The following is a 14,659-nucleotide window of genomic DNA, read 5'->3' on the forward strand; positions in this document are numbered from 1 at the left end:
ACCAATAAAATGACATAGATCTATACACCCAGGCACCTGTCTACTTACTTTGGTACCTGCCTACCTACCTACTTAAACATTTAGAGATTGCCTGGGTAAGGAAATGACCTGTGATTGTGGGGCCTGGCAAGTTCAAACTGTGCAGTTTTGAGGCAGGCTGGAAACTTATGCAGGGTTTATCATTTGCAGGTTTGAGGCAGAATTTTTTTCTTTGAGAAGCCTGAGTCTTTGCCCTTAGGGCGTTCAACTGATTGGATGTGACCCACCTACACCAAGGAGGGTGTATTAAGCCCTCCAGAGAAGCAGAATCAATAGGTTGGTTGCGTGTATGTATACATATACATATGTGTGTGTGTGTATATATATATATATATATATCATTAGCATAAGGAATTGGTTCATATGATTATGGAGTCTGAGAAGCCCCCAAATATTTGCATTTGGCAAACTGGAGAGTCAAAAAAGCTGATGATATAGTTCCAATCCAAAAACTGGTAAGCTCAACACCAAGAAGAGTCAGGATTTCAGTTTGAGTCTAAAGGCAGGAAAAGACTGAGAGTGCAATTCAGGGTGGTTGGTTGGAAAAGGTGCCCTCTTAACTCCTGAGAGGGTGGGCTTTACTGTTCTATTCAGGCCTTCACCCGACTGGTTGATGCAACTGATTACTTACATTAGGGAGGAAAATTGGCTTTACTCAGTCTGTGAACTCAAATGTCCACTTTATCAAAACATCCTCATAGACACACCTGGAATAATGCTTGACCAAATATCTAGGCACCTGCGACTCAATCAAGCATGAGATTAACCTTTTTTTTTTTCGCCATTGTTAAAAGTACTGGGACCGATGATTTGTGATTAAGATACTAGAAAGAGGGGAAAATATCCATTATCCCACCAGAAGTTGTTTCTTTTCCTCCAGTCTTTTATTTTTATTTTTATTTATTTATTTTTTTAGGACTACACCCCGAGGCATATGGAAGTTCCCAGGCTAGGGGTTGAATCAGAGCTGTAGCTGCTGGCCACAGCCACAGCCACAGCAATGTGAGATCCGAGCCACATCTTCGACCTACACCACAGCTCACGGCAACGCCAGATTCCTAACCCACTGAGCAAGGCCAGGGATCAAAACCCTCATCCTTGGGGATACTAGTCGGATGCATTTCCACTGCGCCACAACTGGAATTTCCTCTTCCAGTCTTTTAAATAAAAGGGTATATTTTAAAGCATCTTGAAAATGTTTGCAAAAATGTTTCGAATGTTTGAAAGCTTTTCTCTCTTTCACATGTTTGTCCTAGTGGTCAGAGCAAAAAGACCAAAATGGGCCCTGGGGCTCCCAGATGTTTGTCCAGTATCTGCGACTCACTAACTTCATCATTTGAGAAAGAGAATCCTCTTGAACCGCAGTTTTCTTCTGTTTATGTATTGTTTCGGTTTGGAGATCTCTAATGACCTTTTCAGCTTGAAAATGTTATTAATCTGGGATTTCTTAAGACTGTTACCCAACGCAAATCCATATGCGCGACGCACACTGAGGCCAAACAATACTGATAGATCAGAATTTGGAGCAGAGCAAGGTTGATTGCAGGGCCATGCAAGGAGATGGATGACTTGTGCCTCCAAAAGCCCTGAACTCCCTGAAGGCTTTCATCAAAGCCCTTTTAAAGGCAGGATGAGGGAGGGGCATTGTTAGTTGTCGCAGATTTCTTGGTGTGTTCCTGTAAAGCTCCAACAAAACAGATGTTATTCTCTGTTCTGCAAGTTTTTGTCTAAAAATGTAATACTCTTAAAGGTCATGGCCCTAAGAAGAGGCTGTGTATTTCAGGCTATAGGGAGCATCCTGTAGGCGGCATATTTTTGCAAAAGGAGCGGAGCCAGGACGACTTAGCACAAGTGACAGAGGACAAGAATTAAAGTAAGGTCAAAATAAAAAGAACAGATTCAATATAGAGTCAAAGTTGTTCTTCCCTATTACAAGAGGGGTGGGTAGGGGGTACCTGGTCCCGTCCATTATTCCATGCTGGAAGATTGGAAGTGGTGTACAGGGGAACAATGTTTAGTTTAATAATTCAGTATTTTACTGTGAGTTTGAACCAAATAGGATTTGCAAAAAAAAAATCAAGGCTTCCTGATTATTGATGCTTAGGACAAGGTGAAAACAAAAGGAATCATTTTAGTGAAAAATATTAAGAAAATATGTGTTTTATGCATGTATGGAGAAACATTAGAAATATTGCAAGCCTGGGATAGGTCCAATATACTCTATTAATTCATGAATCTAAGTTGATGTGCTCTTATGTTGCTTTTCATGAGACCCAGAAAGACCACAGTTCTCTTAGGAGAACAGTGTAGATGGTGATTTAACCATTTGCTTGACCTGCATTGAGTGTAACCTGACAACTACTGTGCCAGGTCCCAGGATCCTTGGGTGAGTGGTTGTGACTTAGACCTTTGGTAGCTTGTAGTCTCATGGGATGTCAGGAGTGCAAATGAGTAATTGTAACCTAGTATCATATCTGCAGTAGTGCAAGTATGTACTAGGGACCAGACTGGGGAGAGCAGAGAGGAAGGAGGCCACCTCTTCCATGGGAGCACCAGGGAAAGCATCGCTGCAATTATGCTTGACCTGGCTAACACATTGGGAATGGCCATTCCAGGTCTAGGGAATGGGCAGTCCGGAGGCTTTCAGCAGATTCTTGGGATTCTTGGTGTTTCCTGATATGTGTTTTCGTATAGGAAGAACCTACTAGAGAAGATGTTGTTTTCACTCTCTCTTCCCAGTTCCATGCCACAAGCCTGAGCTAATCTTGCAGTATTCATGGATTAGATTCTGGAACATTGGCCACCATCTCTGCACTCTCCTGCTACCTGGCTCAGGGCTTTTTTTTTCTTTCTCTCCTGAATGAGTCCTAAGTAAAAATCCGCATATCCTCTAAACATTCATTTTCAATATGGCTTTTGCTATTTTTAAAAAGGCAGAGAGAAGAAAAATGATTTTCATGATCTTGGATGAGGGAAGACTTTGTGGCCCTAATTAAATGCCTGAGTTTGGTTTTGTGTTTGCTGGGAGCCTACTGTAAAGCAAACCGATGTGGCCTTCTGTTCTGTTCCAGGCGCCAAGAGCTTGCTGGGCTGGGTTCCCACTGAGTCTGGTAATGCTTTCCTTCTGTCCCACCCTGTATTGCAGAGCTTCGGAGGCTGATGACATCACCTTGGATGATAAAGCTGTCCTCCAAAGGGTTACAAGAAGAGCTGCCAGAGTGGAGCAAGGGATGGAGGTGGGGGTGCAGAGGGGCTTGCTGCTCTGTCCAACGTTGTCATTGCATTTGCCTTCTTAAAAAAAAAAAAAATCCTCTGTAGAAATAGGAGAGATTACACTTTTAAATGTGAAGTATTTTATGGGGCTAATTTATTGCTCCATTGCCGCCTGCCCTGCAAGCAGATCTGTTCATCTGTTCCCTTGACAGCCTGCAGATTTAAGTTTGCCTTGCCTCCCAGTGGGCCTCATCTGGACACCTTGGGAGCTGGTGGGAATCATGTATAAAGTAGGTGTGGGCTGCCAGGGAGAATCGTTTGATGCAGTGTTCCTCTGGTTGAAAATTTTCCTGTCAGGGCTGGGGGTTTACTGATGCTTCTCGCCATCCCATCCTCAATTCAATTGTTCAAAGCTCCTCATCGTTGTTTAAGTCCCATCTTCAGCGCCACCTCTTGCAGGCACCTTCCCTGACTGTATAAGGCGTGCACTTGGTAGCGTCACTTCTCAGTTGCCTCACTGCACTGCAGGCTGCGGGAAGGCAGGGATGATGGCATTTGCGGGGAGCTTACCTCGTGCCAAGCCCCTTCTAAGTGCTTTCCGTGAGAGGCTGAGTTCCAGTCCCTAAGCTAGGCCACGCATGTGAACTCTTTGAGGGTGAAAGAGGCAGGACTTGGGCTGAGGTTGGGCCATGATAAGGGGCCCTGGCTTTGGAGGTAGAAATGATCTTAGCCTGACGCCCTCTGAGCTTGTTACTCAGGGAACTCTAATCTCAGTTGCCAGGCATATGACCACAGGGTGCTTGAGCCGTGTTTACCATATTTCATCCCTTGCAAATGGGACACTTTTTAAAAGCACCCACTTTTTGGGGGCTGTTCCTGTGGCCTGAGGAAGTTCCCGGGCAAGGGATTGAACCTGAGCCATGGCAGTGACAATGCCAAGTTCTCAACTGCAGGCCACCTTTAACATTTTTAACATTTTTGAAACTGAGAAACATCTTACAGTTGCTTGCACATCATGGTTTAAATGGCAGTGGGTCAAGATTCTTAGGACATGGAATCTGGCATTGCTGTGGCTCAGGCGTAGGAAGGCGGCAACAGCTCCGATTAGACCCCTAGCCTGAGAACATCCGTATGCTGTGGGTGCGGCCCTAAAAAGACCAAAACAAGGCACAAAAAAAAAAAAAAAATTCTTAGGAGAGATAGAATATGGAATCTAGAGGAAGTAGTAGACAGCCTGATCCTATGTGTTGTTTAGAACTGCCTGTGCTGCTTCTTTAAAAATGTATAGCATGTCTATTTGTATATGTGTGCATGTGTATATATATTTATATGGTTTGGGGCTTCATGCCAGTCTAGTGATTTATCTCTCTCTGACTAAGGCTTGGGCATCTGCATTTTATCAGTTGCTCCAGGGAGGTGTGTTGGGGCTCGCATTAAAGCATTTGAGATCCAAGGCGCTCATTCACCTACCACCTGCCATTGGCTTTCATTCTCCTTCTGGTCCTTCCTCTGCCTTTTTCCGTTTTTTTCATTCCTTCTCTTTGTTATATGAGGAAGCATCTAGCACAAGGTCTGGTGCAAAGCACATTCTCATAAATTGAACTTCTCTTTCTGTAACATTTCCAATATGAGTGACTAGAATGTTTGGGGGACAGGGTTTGCAGGGTATGCAGAGGGAGCCGTGGTATAGTGAGGTGGAAACTACGACGGACCTTTGTCCATGTTCCTTCTGGAAATGAGGAGTCGGGAGGGAGAAGGAGGGCACAGCACTCAACCTTCATGGTTCTTGGCCATCTCTGTGTCATGCTCTCCTTGTCTCCTTGGTTCTCTAGAGGGGACCTCAAGGACTTGAATTTCAGTGTGATTTTTCATGGCCCGTGGCCTGGGGTAAAATCTCCTGAGTAAGTCTCGACTCTCTTTGACCGACTTTTATTCCTGACCAATCTAAACATCATATGCTTGGAAAACCCAAAATAGAGGAAGCCATTGTGGTTTGCCTGTTCTTGGTTATAAGTAAGTGTAACTCTTACCCAGGAACCCTGGATGCAGGCACTGCTGTAGTGCTCTCCCCTATACCCAAACTACTGCTTCTTTTGGCCCTGCAGTGAGTCCTTGGGTCCTTCATCACCCTTTCCTGAAAGTTTTTATGGAATTCTTCTGTCCTTAACCAAGGCCTCGAAGAGGAGAAAGAATTCATCTTTATTTCTGGCTTCTCTTAGGTCTTCACACCCTTAGAACTAATGCATCCCTGATAGCTTTGAACTTTGTGTAGCTAACAGCTTCCACCGTAAATATTGTCTAGTCATGAAAGTGTCTAGCTCATCACTGCTTAGATGGGAATGTGCGACTGGGGAACAGAATAACTAAAGGACTAACTTGAGGCAGGGAGGGTTTCCATCCTGGGGAGCCGGGAAAGGTGGGTTGGAAACAGATGGGGAAAAAGCCCTATGATACCAGACCCCAGAGCTTAGACTCTGTTCTGTATATAGATGGGGCCTCAAAGGATTTTTCTGAACAGGAGACTGATGGCGTAGAAGGATTTTTTGGCAAGATTCATTTAGCCCAGTGGTTTGAAAGGGGGGGGGGTGCAGAAGGAAAGGTGATGAAAGAGGAGTAGAAACATTACCCTAGAAATGGGTGAGTGCCTAAGATGTTGAATGTTGTCAGAAGGGCTGAAAAGTGAGGAATAGACACAAAAACATCTTATGAAGGAAGAGTCTTGATTGTTGAGGGATGTGGAGCCAAATATCCCAAATATCTGGCCAAACCTCAGCCAAATCCCTGAGGTTTCCATCATGAACCGACATGGGGCAGGCAGCTGGTTAGCAGAGAAGATGAGTTTTTGTCTGCTCCAATTAGGGTTTGACATGAAGGTAGCTCTTCTGAAGGGAGATGTTCAGCTGACAGAGACTGCAAATGAGAGACTAGGAACGATATCAGTGAAAGAGAAGAGAGATTTGGAAGATGTACACGTAGAGGTGTAGCTGGTGTCATGAATGTGAAAAGATGGTGAGCTTAGGACTAGATGCAAAGACTCTGGGAATCCCCAAGGCGGGAAGTCAGCTTATTTTTTTCTTTAATTTTTAAATATTTTATTTTTTGCTAAGCCTACAAAGATAGTCCTTCTTTCTTTAGTCTTAGGCTCCCCCCCCCACCCCGAGGGAACAGTGATTGATAATATAGATTTCATGTGTACAATGTTGTATTTCTACTTCTGTGTACACTACAGCATTCTTACATCAGAGTAAGCCCATTTTGCTGTTTAATTCTTCTTCCCTTTTTATTTCTTTCATCTGTTTTACCTCTTTTTTTTTTTTTTTTTTTTTTAAGGGCTGCACCCACAGCATATGGAAATTCCAAGGATAGGGGTTGAATCACAGCTTCAGCAGCCAGCCACAGCAATGCCAGATCTGAGTTGTGTTTGTGACCTATACCACAACTCATGGTAACACTGGATCCTTAATCCACTGAGTGAGGCCGGGGATTGAACCTACATCCTCATGGATACTAGTCAGGTTTATTAACCACTGAGCCATGATGGGAACTTCCGCCTGACCTCTTTTTTTTTTTTTTTTTTTTTAGCTGCACCCACGGCATGTAGAAATTCCTGGGCCAGGGGATCAAACCCTGTGCTGCCATTACGTCCTGTACCACAGGTGCAGTAATGCCAGCTCTTTAACTAGCTGTGCCACACAGGAACTTTCTTGTTTTCTTCCTTTTAAAAAAATTATATTTTCTCTCTTTTAAAAAAACTGTCACACACCTACACGATATATAACTTTGTGGAAGTCTGAGTATATTATCTAATGATTTGTTATATGTACACATTATAAAATCATTAAAATGCTAAATGGTGCGTGGTGAGAACATACAAGATCTATTCTTTTTTTCATTTTTTTTTTTTTTTTCTTTTTGCCTTTTCTAGGGCCGCTCCCACAACATATGGAGATTCCCAGGCTAGGAGTCTAATCGGAGCCGTAGCCACCGGCCTACACCAGAGCCACAACTATGTGGGATCTGAGCTGCGTCTGCAACCTACACCACAGCTCACGGCAACGCAGGATCCTTAACCCACTGAGCAAGGCCAGGGATCAAACCCGCAACCTCATGGTTTCTAGTCGGATTCATTAACCCCTGCGCCATGACGGGAACTCCAAGATCTATTCTCTTAACAACCTTCATGTGTATCATACAGTGTCTTTCCCCCAGATTTATTGAGATGCTGTTGGCAAATAATACTGTGTTTAAGGTGTACAAATTTTTAATTCATTTATATATTGTAAAATATTATCCCCTTACGCTTAGCTAACCCCCATCTATCACAATCCATAATTACTATTTCTTTTTTTGTGGTGAGACCGTTTCAGAGCTGCTCTCATAGCACTTTTCAAGTGTGTAATACAGTGTTGTTCACTCTACACACGATGCTATGTGTCAGATCCCCAGAATGTACTCATCTTCCAGCTACAGTTACGGTGCTATGCATTACATCGTGTTACCTCTTTTCTTTCTTTCCTCTTTTTTTGCCCCTCCCTCCCTTCTTCACCTTTTTCCATTCCTTTTTTTTCTCTTGCTTTGTCTTCCTTTCCCCCAATCTTCTGCAGAGATGCTTGAGTGTTTGGGTGTAGGCTAGGGACCATTTTGGATGCAAGAGGAGTATGGACGACCTTGGGAAGTCCATGGTTCTGTTTTATGTGTTACATACAAGACTGCTTTGTCCCTCAAGGGCAAATTATTCTTTGTAATAGAAATAAAATGCATTTTGTTAAGTGGGAATTACAGGCAACTTATCATACCTAAGTGTGTATAGGCTTGGAAATTAACTTTCACTTGGTTCTAGTTATAAGTAACCTCATAAAAATGATGGTCGTAAAACTGTCTTCCCTTGTTCCCTGGTTTCCTAATTCTGCAAGACATGGGACAACTCCCTTATATTTCTATAGAGTGATGTTGGAACTTGTAATCAAAGCACTGCCTCCTTTGGAAATGGAAACTAGAGTTGAAAAGGTGTGTCTAAGATTATGCTCTTTTTTTTTAAATATAGTATTTTAAGAACTAATTCATATTTGTAGCAAATATCTCAGGGATATTAATTTATATTTGAAACATTTAATAATTCAGAAAGCAATTTAATTTTTAAATACTATTTGGAAAATTAATGGCAATGTATGTACCTATTTTCCTCCTGAGAATGAGGTGATCCAGTCATCTTTACATATCTCAGAGAACATCTTTTTGGTAGAGCATTTTCCTACTACTGTCTGATAGTCCCTAACACTTATATCTGTGCAGCCAAAGTAGCCTGTTGCTCACTGGCTTAAAAGTTCTTTTCAAAGGACATATGCCCACCCTCTAGCATGGCCTGCTTACCTTCACATTCTTTCATTTCTTGCAAGTGGGATACTTAACACCCTCATCTTCAAGAATCAAAACACTGAAAATCATCATGAGTTACCATCTTTATCAACTCGATCAGTTAATACATTGGTGTACTTTGTATGTGTACAGGGTGCATTGGTGTACTTTGTATGCATCTGGCACTTAGTCACATACATACTGTGTGTCTGTTTAGTCATAGGGAAATTATAAAACAGCATGAAATAGTTAACGAATGGTATTTCCCCGTAAGAAATTGACAATATAGGTGCATGGTGATTTATAGCTTAAAACAGTGAATTATTACTCACAGGCAAAATCCTACCTTCTCCCACTGCCTGCTTTGTAAATAAAGTTTTGTGGGAACACAGCTACACGTAGCCATTTACATGTTGTCTATGGCTGCTTTCACTTTACAGTGGCAGATTTGAGTAGCTTTAACAGCTTTTGTGGCCTGAAAAAGCTAAAATATTTATCAAGCCCTTCATAAATGAGGTTCTCTTGACCCCCAAGCTTAGAAGCACTTAGGGATTATCGATGCAGAAAGACTTGCCCCAGCAGGGTCCCATGGAGAAGCAGTTTCAGATTGGCTAAAATTCATATAAAAGATGACATACCCACTTGGAGGAGAGCAAACCAGAAAGACATAAACAGAGGTGACTTTGGACAACTATAGTCCTGGTTTGATCATCAGTAAAGTGGGCTTTTTAATAGATATTTGCCTGGGTCATAGAATTTATCGAGACCACACACATTCACGTGGTACTTAGCATCGCACTACGTAGTAGCTTCTCTGGGAAAGACAGGTCCTTGTAGCCCCAGTCTTGCAGGGATCTGCTAGTTGAGATTTAAGAAGACTCCTGTTCAGAGTTCTCTTGGCTCAGTGGAATCCAGCATGGTCTCTACAGTGGCTCAGGTTCCTGCTCTGGTACAGGTTCTGTCCCTGGCCCAGGAACTTCCACATGCCGTGGCTGCAGCGGGGGGGAAAAAAAAAAAAAAAAGACTTCCTATTATTTCAACCTCTCTAGTCACTGCCCACCTCAGGACCAATCCCTGACCTACCAAGATGCTATAGGCTGAGGAAGAAGCATTTCCCATGAGAAGGGGATACAACCAAAAAAATCACGTGTTAATTGCATTGTCTTTACTTTTGTTAGACCTCATTCTTTGGTTTTACCCAAGCTTTGCCTATGTTCCAGCTCAAGATAAATATTTTTAGCAGTTAAGGCCTAGCACACACATAGACATTGGCCTAATGGCCAGCGGCAGGGGGTCAGGGTCAAGGAGTAAAAAGGTTCCTCTCTGCAGCACTAGCACCATCAGCGGTTTCCTGAGCCCCTGTGATAAGTTTAGAATTTTTGAATGACACAATCTTTGTGAGTCTTAACTTTTCACCCTACCTTGACAAACTGTAGGGACGATTTTTACATGACTTACAGTTCTCTCTGGACATGCCCTGGGTGTGCACAGTTCCCTGAGTGCTGGCTTTATCACACTTCTCTTCCATAAGAATGCAGGTGGGAAAGCAAGCTGGCATTATTACCAATGACCTTGGATCTGCTCAGGGGGTGGGGACAGTCATAAAGTACTAGCCAACTTGAGGACTTCATTATAAAGTGAAAATTAGTAATGATGTGCCTCATTGCCGATCACAGTACCCTGGGGACCTGTGTCATGGTGGCTGAGAGCCACTATCCTTGGAAGAACTTGGAGTCACCTTAGGGTGATGGAAGAGGTTTATAAAATTAGTCGTGATACATTGTATCGAGGTTGAGTGCCTAATAAGTGGAGCCGGCACCTGGACCAGTTGAGCGTATGCTTACAAGAAATGGAAACCCGTTCCAGTTAACTTAAGCAAAAAAAAAAAAAAAAAGTATTTAACAATGAAGTATTTAACAATAAAGTGTATCTTTTAGTCCTCAGTCACCTAAAATGACATCTAGCTCATATTAGGTACAAAGTAAATATTTGTATGAATGATCTCAGCCAACACTCATTAGAAACCCAGGCAGTCTGTCTCCAGCTCTCATCTCTGCTTCTCTGTATGTGATACTCCATTTGTCTTTTTTTTTTTTTTTTTTTTTTTTAAACTCCTACAGCTGGTTTCTTGCTTCCCAGTTCACACGGCAGCCTGGGGCTATCCTGAGCTTATTCTCTCTGGTTCCAGCCGTGTGATAAGGCAGACGCGATTCCTTCACCCTACTCTAAATTCCCAGAGACAGAGTCCAGCCCAGTATGAGCTGGTGACGTGCCTCTGGCAAAGCAGTGGTCATGCATACTTGGTGGCCAGCAGCATCTTCCCTAGGATCCTGCAGGTTGGGCCTATGGGGAGTGTTCCAGACACAAAGGAGTTGATTATAAACTGAGAAGTTGGTCCAGGGTGTCTACTCTTGACCCAGTGAGATGGATGAGGTGAAGAGTGCTAAAGCCAACTCTCCATGTGGTTTGAAGCAGGATGGGATACTCTTGGGATTGGTGGTTGTAGCTGGAGTCAGAGCAGTTCAGCCTCCCTGGTCTTAGGGAATATGCCAGCCCTACTCTTCTTCTTTGTTATCCCTCGGGTTCCATGCCAACCAAGAGAACGCAGAATTGTCTTTTGAGAAAGTGTCAATTTGAGGCATCCTCATTTTCATGATAGCAGCTACTTGGTGCTGAATAATAATGGCATTCTATTCCTAGACTTCGTGATTCTCTCTCTGAGCAAATGCAAGGCAGATCTTGGCAGGTATATCTATATGTGATCAGCAATGCCAAGACATCTCTTGCTGTTAAAGCCATGCAGCAGATGTGAGTGACATTTTTAGGCTATTGTATTTCACTGAGTGTAATAATGTTTTAATGTGGAATGTATCAAGCTTTACTCTTGGGAGATGGCTTGGTTTGGTAGCAAGGGTCCAATAGGTTCACCCCCCTGTAAGGCCACTTGCTACCTCCAAAATATCTGGCAAGTTCCTTAACCTTCGTTGAGTTAGTTTTGTCATTTGCGCAATGGAGATAAGGACATTTCAGGAGAAAAAAAAAAAAAAAAGAAAAAGAAAATGGAATAGATGCCTTACTTTATAGCAGACACAAACATAAATTCCAGATGTATTAAAGGGCTAATAGGATAAGCTTTAAAAATTTCAGAAGACAAGAAAGAAGAAGGGCTTTCTTAAGCATCACGAACTTAAATATTTCTAAATACCAAAAAAGTCACCATGAATACAAGTAAACATAGGTGACAGTGTGGAGAAGATACCTGCAATGTAAGGCAGACATTGAATTAATATCCATAATATAGTCAGTGAAATAAATACTGAGAACAAATCAGTAAAACAAGTCAAACAGGCCAAAAGGATAAAATAGGCAATGCAGAGAAGAAATTTTTATGGCACAATAAACTTAAAGACTCAACTTCATCATTAATCAAAAAATTCCTTTTTTTAAAAAAATGAGATCCTTTGCATAGGATTAGCAGACATTAAAAAAAAGCAAATGATATGGAGCAGTGGCCACTTTTACACATTATTACTGGAAGTATTTTCTGGTGAAGCCTCTGTTTAAGTTATTTTGGCTTAGTTCTAAGATATAAAATGTGTATGCCCTTTGACTCAGCAATTCTACTTCTGGGAATTCATCAAGAATTCAGTGGTGCACAACAATGTGTATATAAAGATTTTTATTTCAGAATGTTTTGCTATATAGAATAGAACCAATCTGACTAGGAGTAACTAAATTATGATATATCAGTAGAATGAGAAATTAGAAGCAAAGTAATACCCATTCAATCATGATATGTTCAAGAATCCTGTGGAATAGTATGCATAAAAGAATGAGGTAGATCCACAAACAATATTATGGAAATAGTTCTCTAAGACCTATTATTAAATGAAAAAAATTGACTAACAGAATCACAGATGCAGTGTGATTAATTTTATTTATGTCTCGGTACATTTTTGGAAATACATGGAAAAGAGACAAGAAGGATCACATCACAATTTGACAGTAGGGACCTTTGTGGAATGTTTCGATATATGGATGAAGGATGATAGTCAACACTTTCATATATTGTTGTGTTTAACTATTTTAGGTGAAGCGTTTCTAATTTTTCACTCTAATGGATATACCATAATTTACGCTCTTATCTGTAAAGGTTGCTTCTAATTTTTTTCCTTACAACAAAATATTCTGAAATAAGAATCTCTGTACATACATTATTGTGTGCAGTTGAATTCTTGGTGGGTTCCTAGAAATGGAATTGCTTGGTCAAAGAGTATATATGTTGTAAATAACTTAAACAAAAGTATTATTAAAAACTAGTTCTGTTAACATGGTATGAAGGGTTCATTGTTCTATTTTACTTGCTTGACTTACTTGCTTAGTGCATAATAGGTCCTTAATACATATTAGTATTTTCATCTGTTAATCCTTTGCTAGAATGGGTAAGAATTGTATGAATTAAGAAATATTAGTGACTACTTTGTGTCCTGGGGAGACCTTATCTGTAAGGACCTTATAACCTACCTTTAAAGATTAAGCAGATTCACTTGAAATGTGGATTTGAAAAAGGAAATTATAATCTGTAAAACAGAAAATACAGGTAAGAACTTTCATGAGCAATTGGCAGGCCTGCTCTGTATGGTTGTGCAGGTTGGGCACTGCACAACTGTAGCCTCTGAAGTACATGGCATCTCCTAGAATTGTGCAGTGCTTGTCTGCTTAACTTTGTGCTGGTGCGGTGAGATTGTAAATGGTCAGTATGAGCTGTGATCTTAGAAAAAGTCATGGGAAAGTTGGAACTTAGATTGCTGATTAGAGAATAGGAATAACTTGAGTCAGAAAAGATGAAGTAGTGTGACATTCCAGTGGTGGGGATAGGAATAGCCAAAGTTTAGGGAAACTATGTTCAGGGCTGAGGACACAGCAAGAACCCCATGGTTGACGATTATTTCCGCGTGTGCATGCTTTTGTTCATTTCTTGCTTCTTTAGTTGTTAAGATGATAAAGGTATGATCTGGCCTTGATGTTTCAAGATTTTGGAGACCGTATATTTTTGGTTTAAACAGAAGTGCACAGGTTCTGGGCTGTTAATGTACAGTCATCAAGCACACAAGAGGCTGATCATAAGCCAGAAGACAAAATTATTCATTTCCCAAGGTCAATGCAAGTGGAACAAGACTGAGAACCAGACGCTGGTGCAGGGATTGGCAGCCCATCTGAAGATGCCCAATGAGCTCGGACCATAGTTGCTGGAATCTTGGTTTATCCACTCTAGTAATGTCTATGCCTAGACTGGACCATTTCCCAGAGTCAGAGCATCCCTTTCCCATTGTGATCTCAGAGCTTGATGCAGACTAATATTCTTATCTCTCCTAGCTGTCCCTCCATTTTACAACTTACTGGAGGGTTTCTGGTACAGTTAGTCCTTTTTGTCTCCCTACTCCCTTTAATGAGTTGGTTCTTAGCTTCTTACCCCTATTTTAAAGTTTTATTGTACCTTTTGTTTTAAGCTGCCTGGATTCCTTTTTTAGAGGACCAGTGTACAATAAATAAACGTATATTACTTCTGCTTTCCACAAACTTCTACCATTTCTGCATCACTTCATGTTGGGCATGTTCCAGTTAAGTTGTTAATTTTCTTTAGTTGGCTACATTTTCTGATCATTTTTTTGTCCCCTCCCCAAGCAGAGCACATCCACCCTTTCATGTGTGTGCTTTCTTCCTGCATACCTGTGTTAGAATGTCTTATTTACATGTGTCTCCATGACTAGATTGTAGCATTCCAAGGGGATCAGAGACAGTGTTGTTCACATGTGGGCCAGACACCAAGCCAAGGACAGGCTGTAAAGTAAGTGGTCAAATACAGCATAACATGAGCATATAATAGTATGGAAGCATTTAGGAAGAATCATGGACCCATGGAGAATAATGCTGATAGATTTGTGGGAGGGGGCTGGCGGTGGGTAGGTAGATAGAGTAAGAAAACAGCAATGCTCTAGTCAGGAAGACAGAATGCCTAGCAGACTCTATGTCAAAACCCCAGAGTGAAATG

At 41.6% G+C, this 14,659-nt stretch overlaps 1 protein-coding gene across 7 annotated transcripts in view; it reads left to right on the forward strand.

The window, feature by feature from the left end:
- Positions 1–14,659, forward strand: part of SAMD12 (sterile alpha motif domain containing 12) — a 427,167-nt gene that overhangs the window by 61,366 nt on the left and 351,142 nt on the right. For 2 of the 7 annotated variants that reach the window (XM_021090580.1, XM_021090581.1), the window contains exon 3: positions 3,185–3,275. The exons of the other annotated variants lie outside the window; for them this stretch is intronic. In XM_021090580.1, the coding sequence (XP_020946239.1) occupies positions 3,270–3,275 (6 nt within the window). In that variant the 5' untranslated portion in view covers positions 3,185–3,269. The remainder of the gene's footprint in view (positions 1–3,184; positions 3,276–14,659) is intronic. 7 annotated transcript variants of the gene reach the window in all.

This window comes from Sus scrofa, chromosome 4 (genome assembly GCF_000003025.6).
Source record: "Sus scrofa isolate TJ Tabasco breed Duroc chromosome 4, Sscrofa11.1, whole genome shotgun sequence".
Classification (NCBI taxonomy): domain Eukaryota; kingdom Metazoa; phylum Chordata; class Mammalia; order Artiodactyla; family Suidae; genus Sus; species Sus scrofa.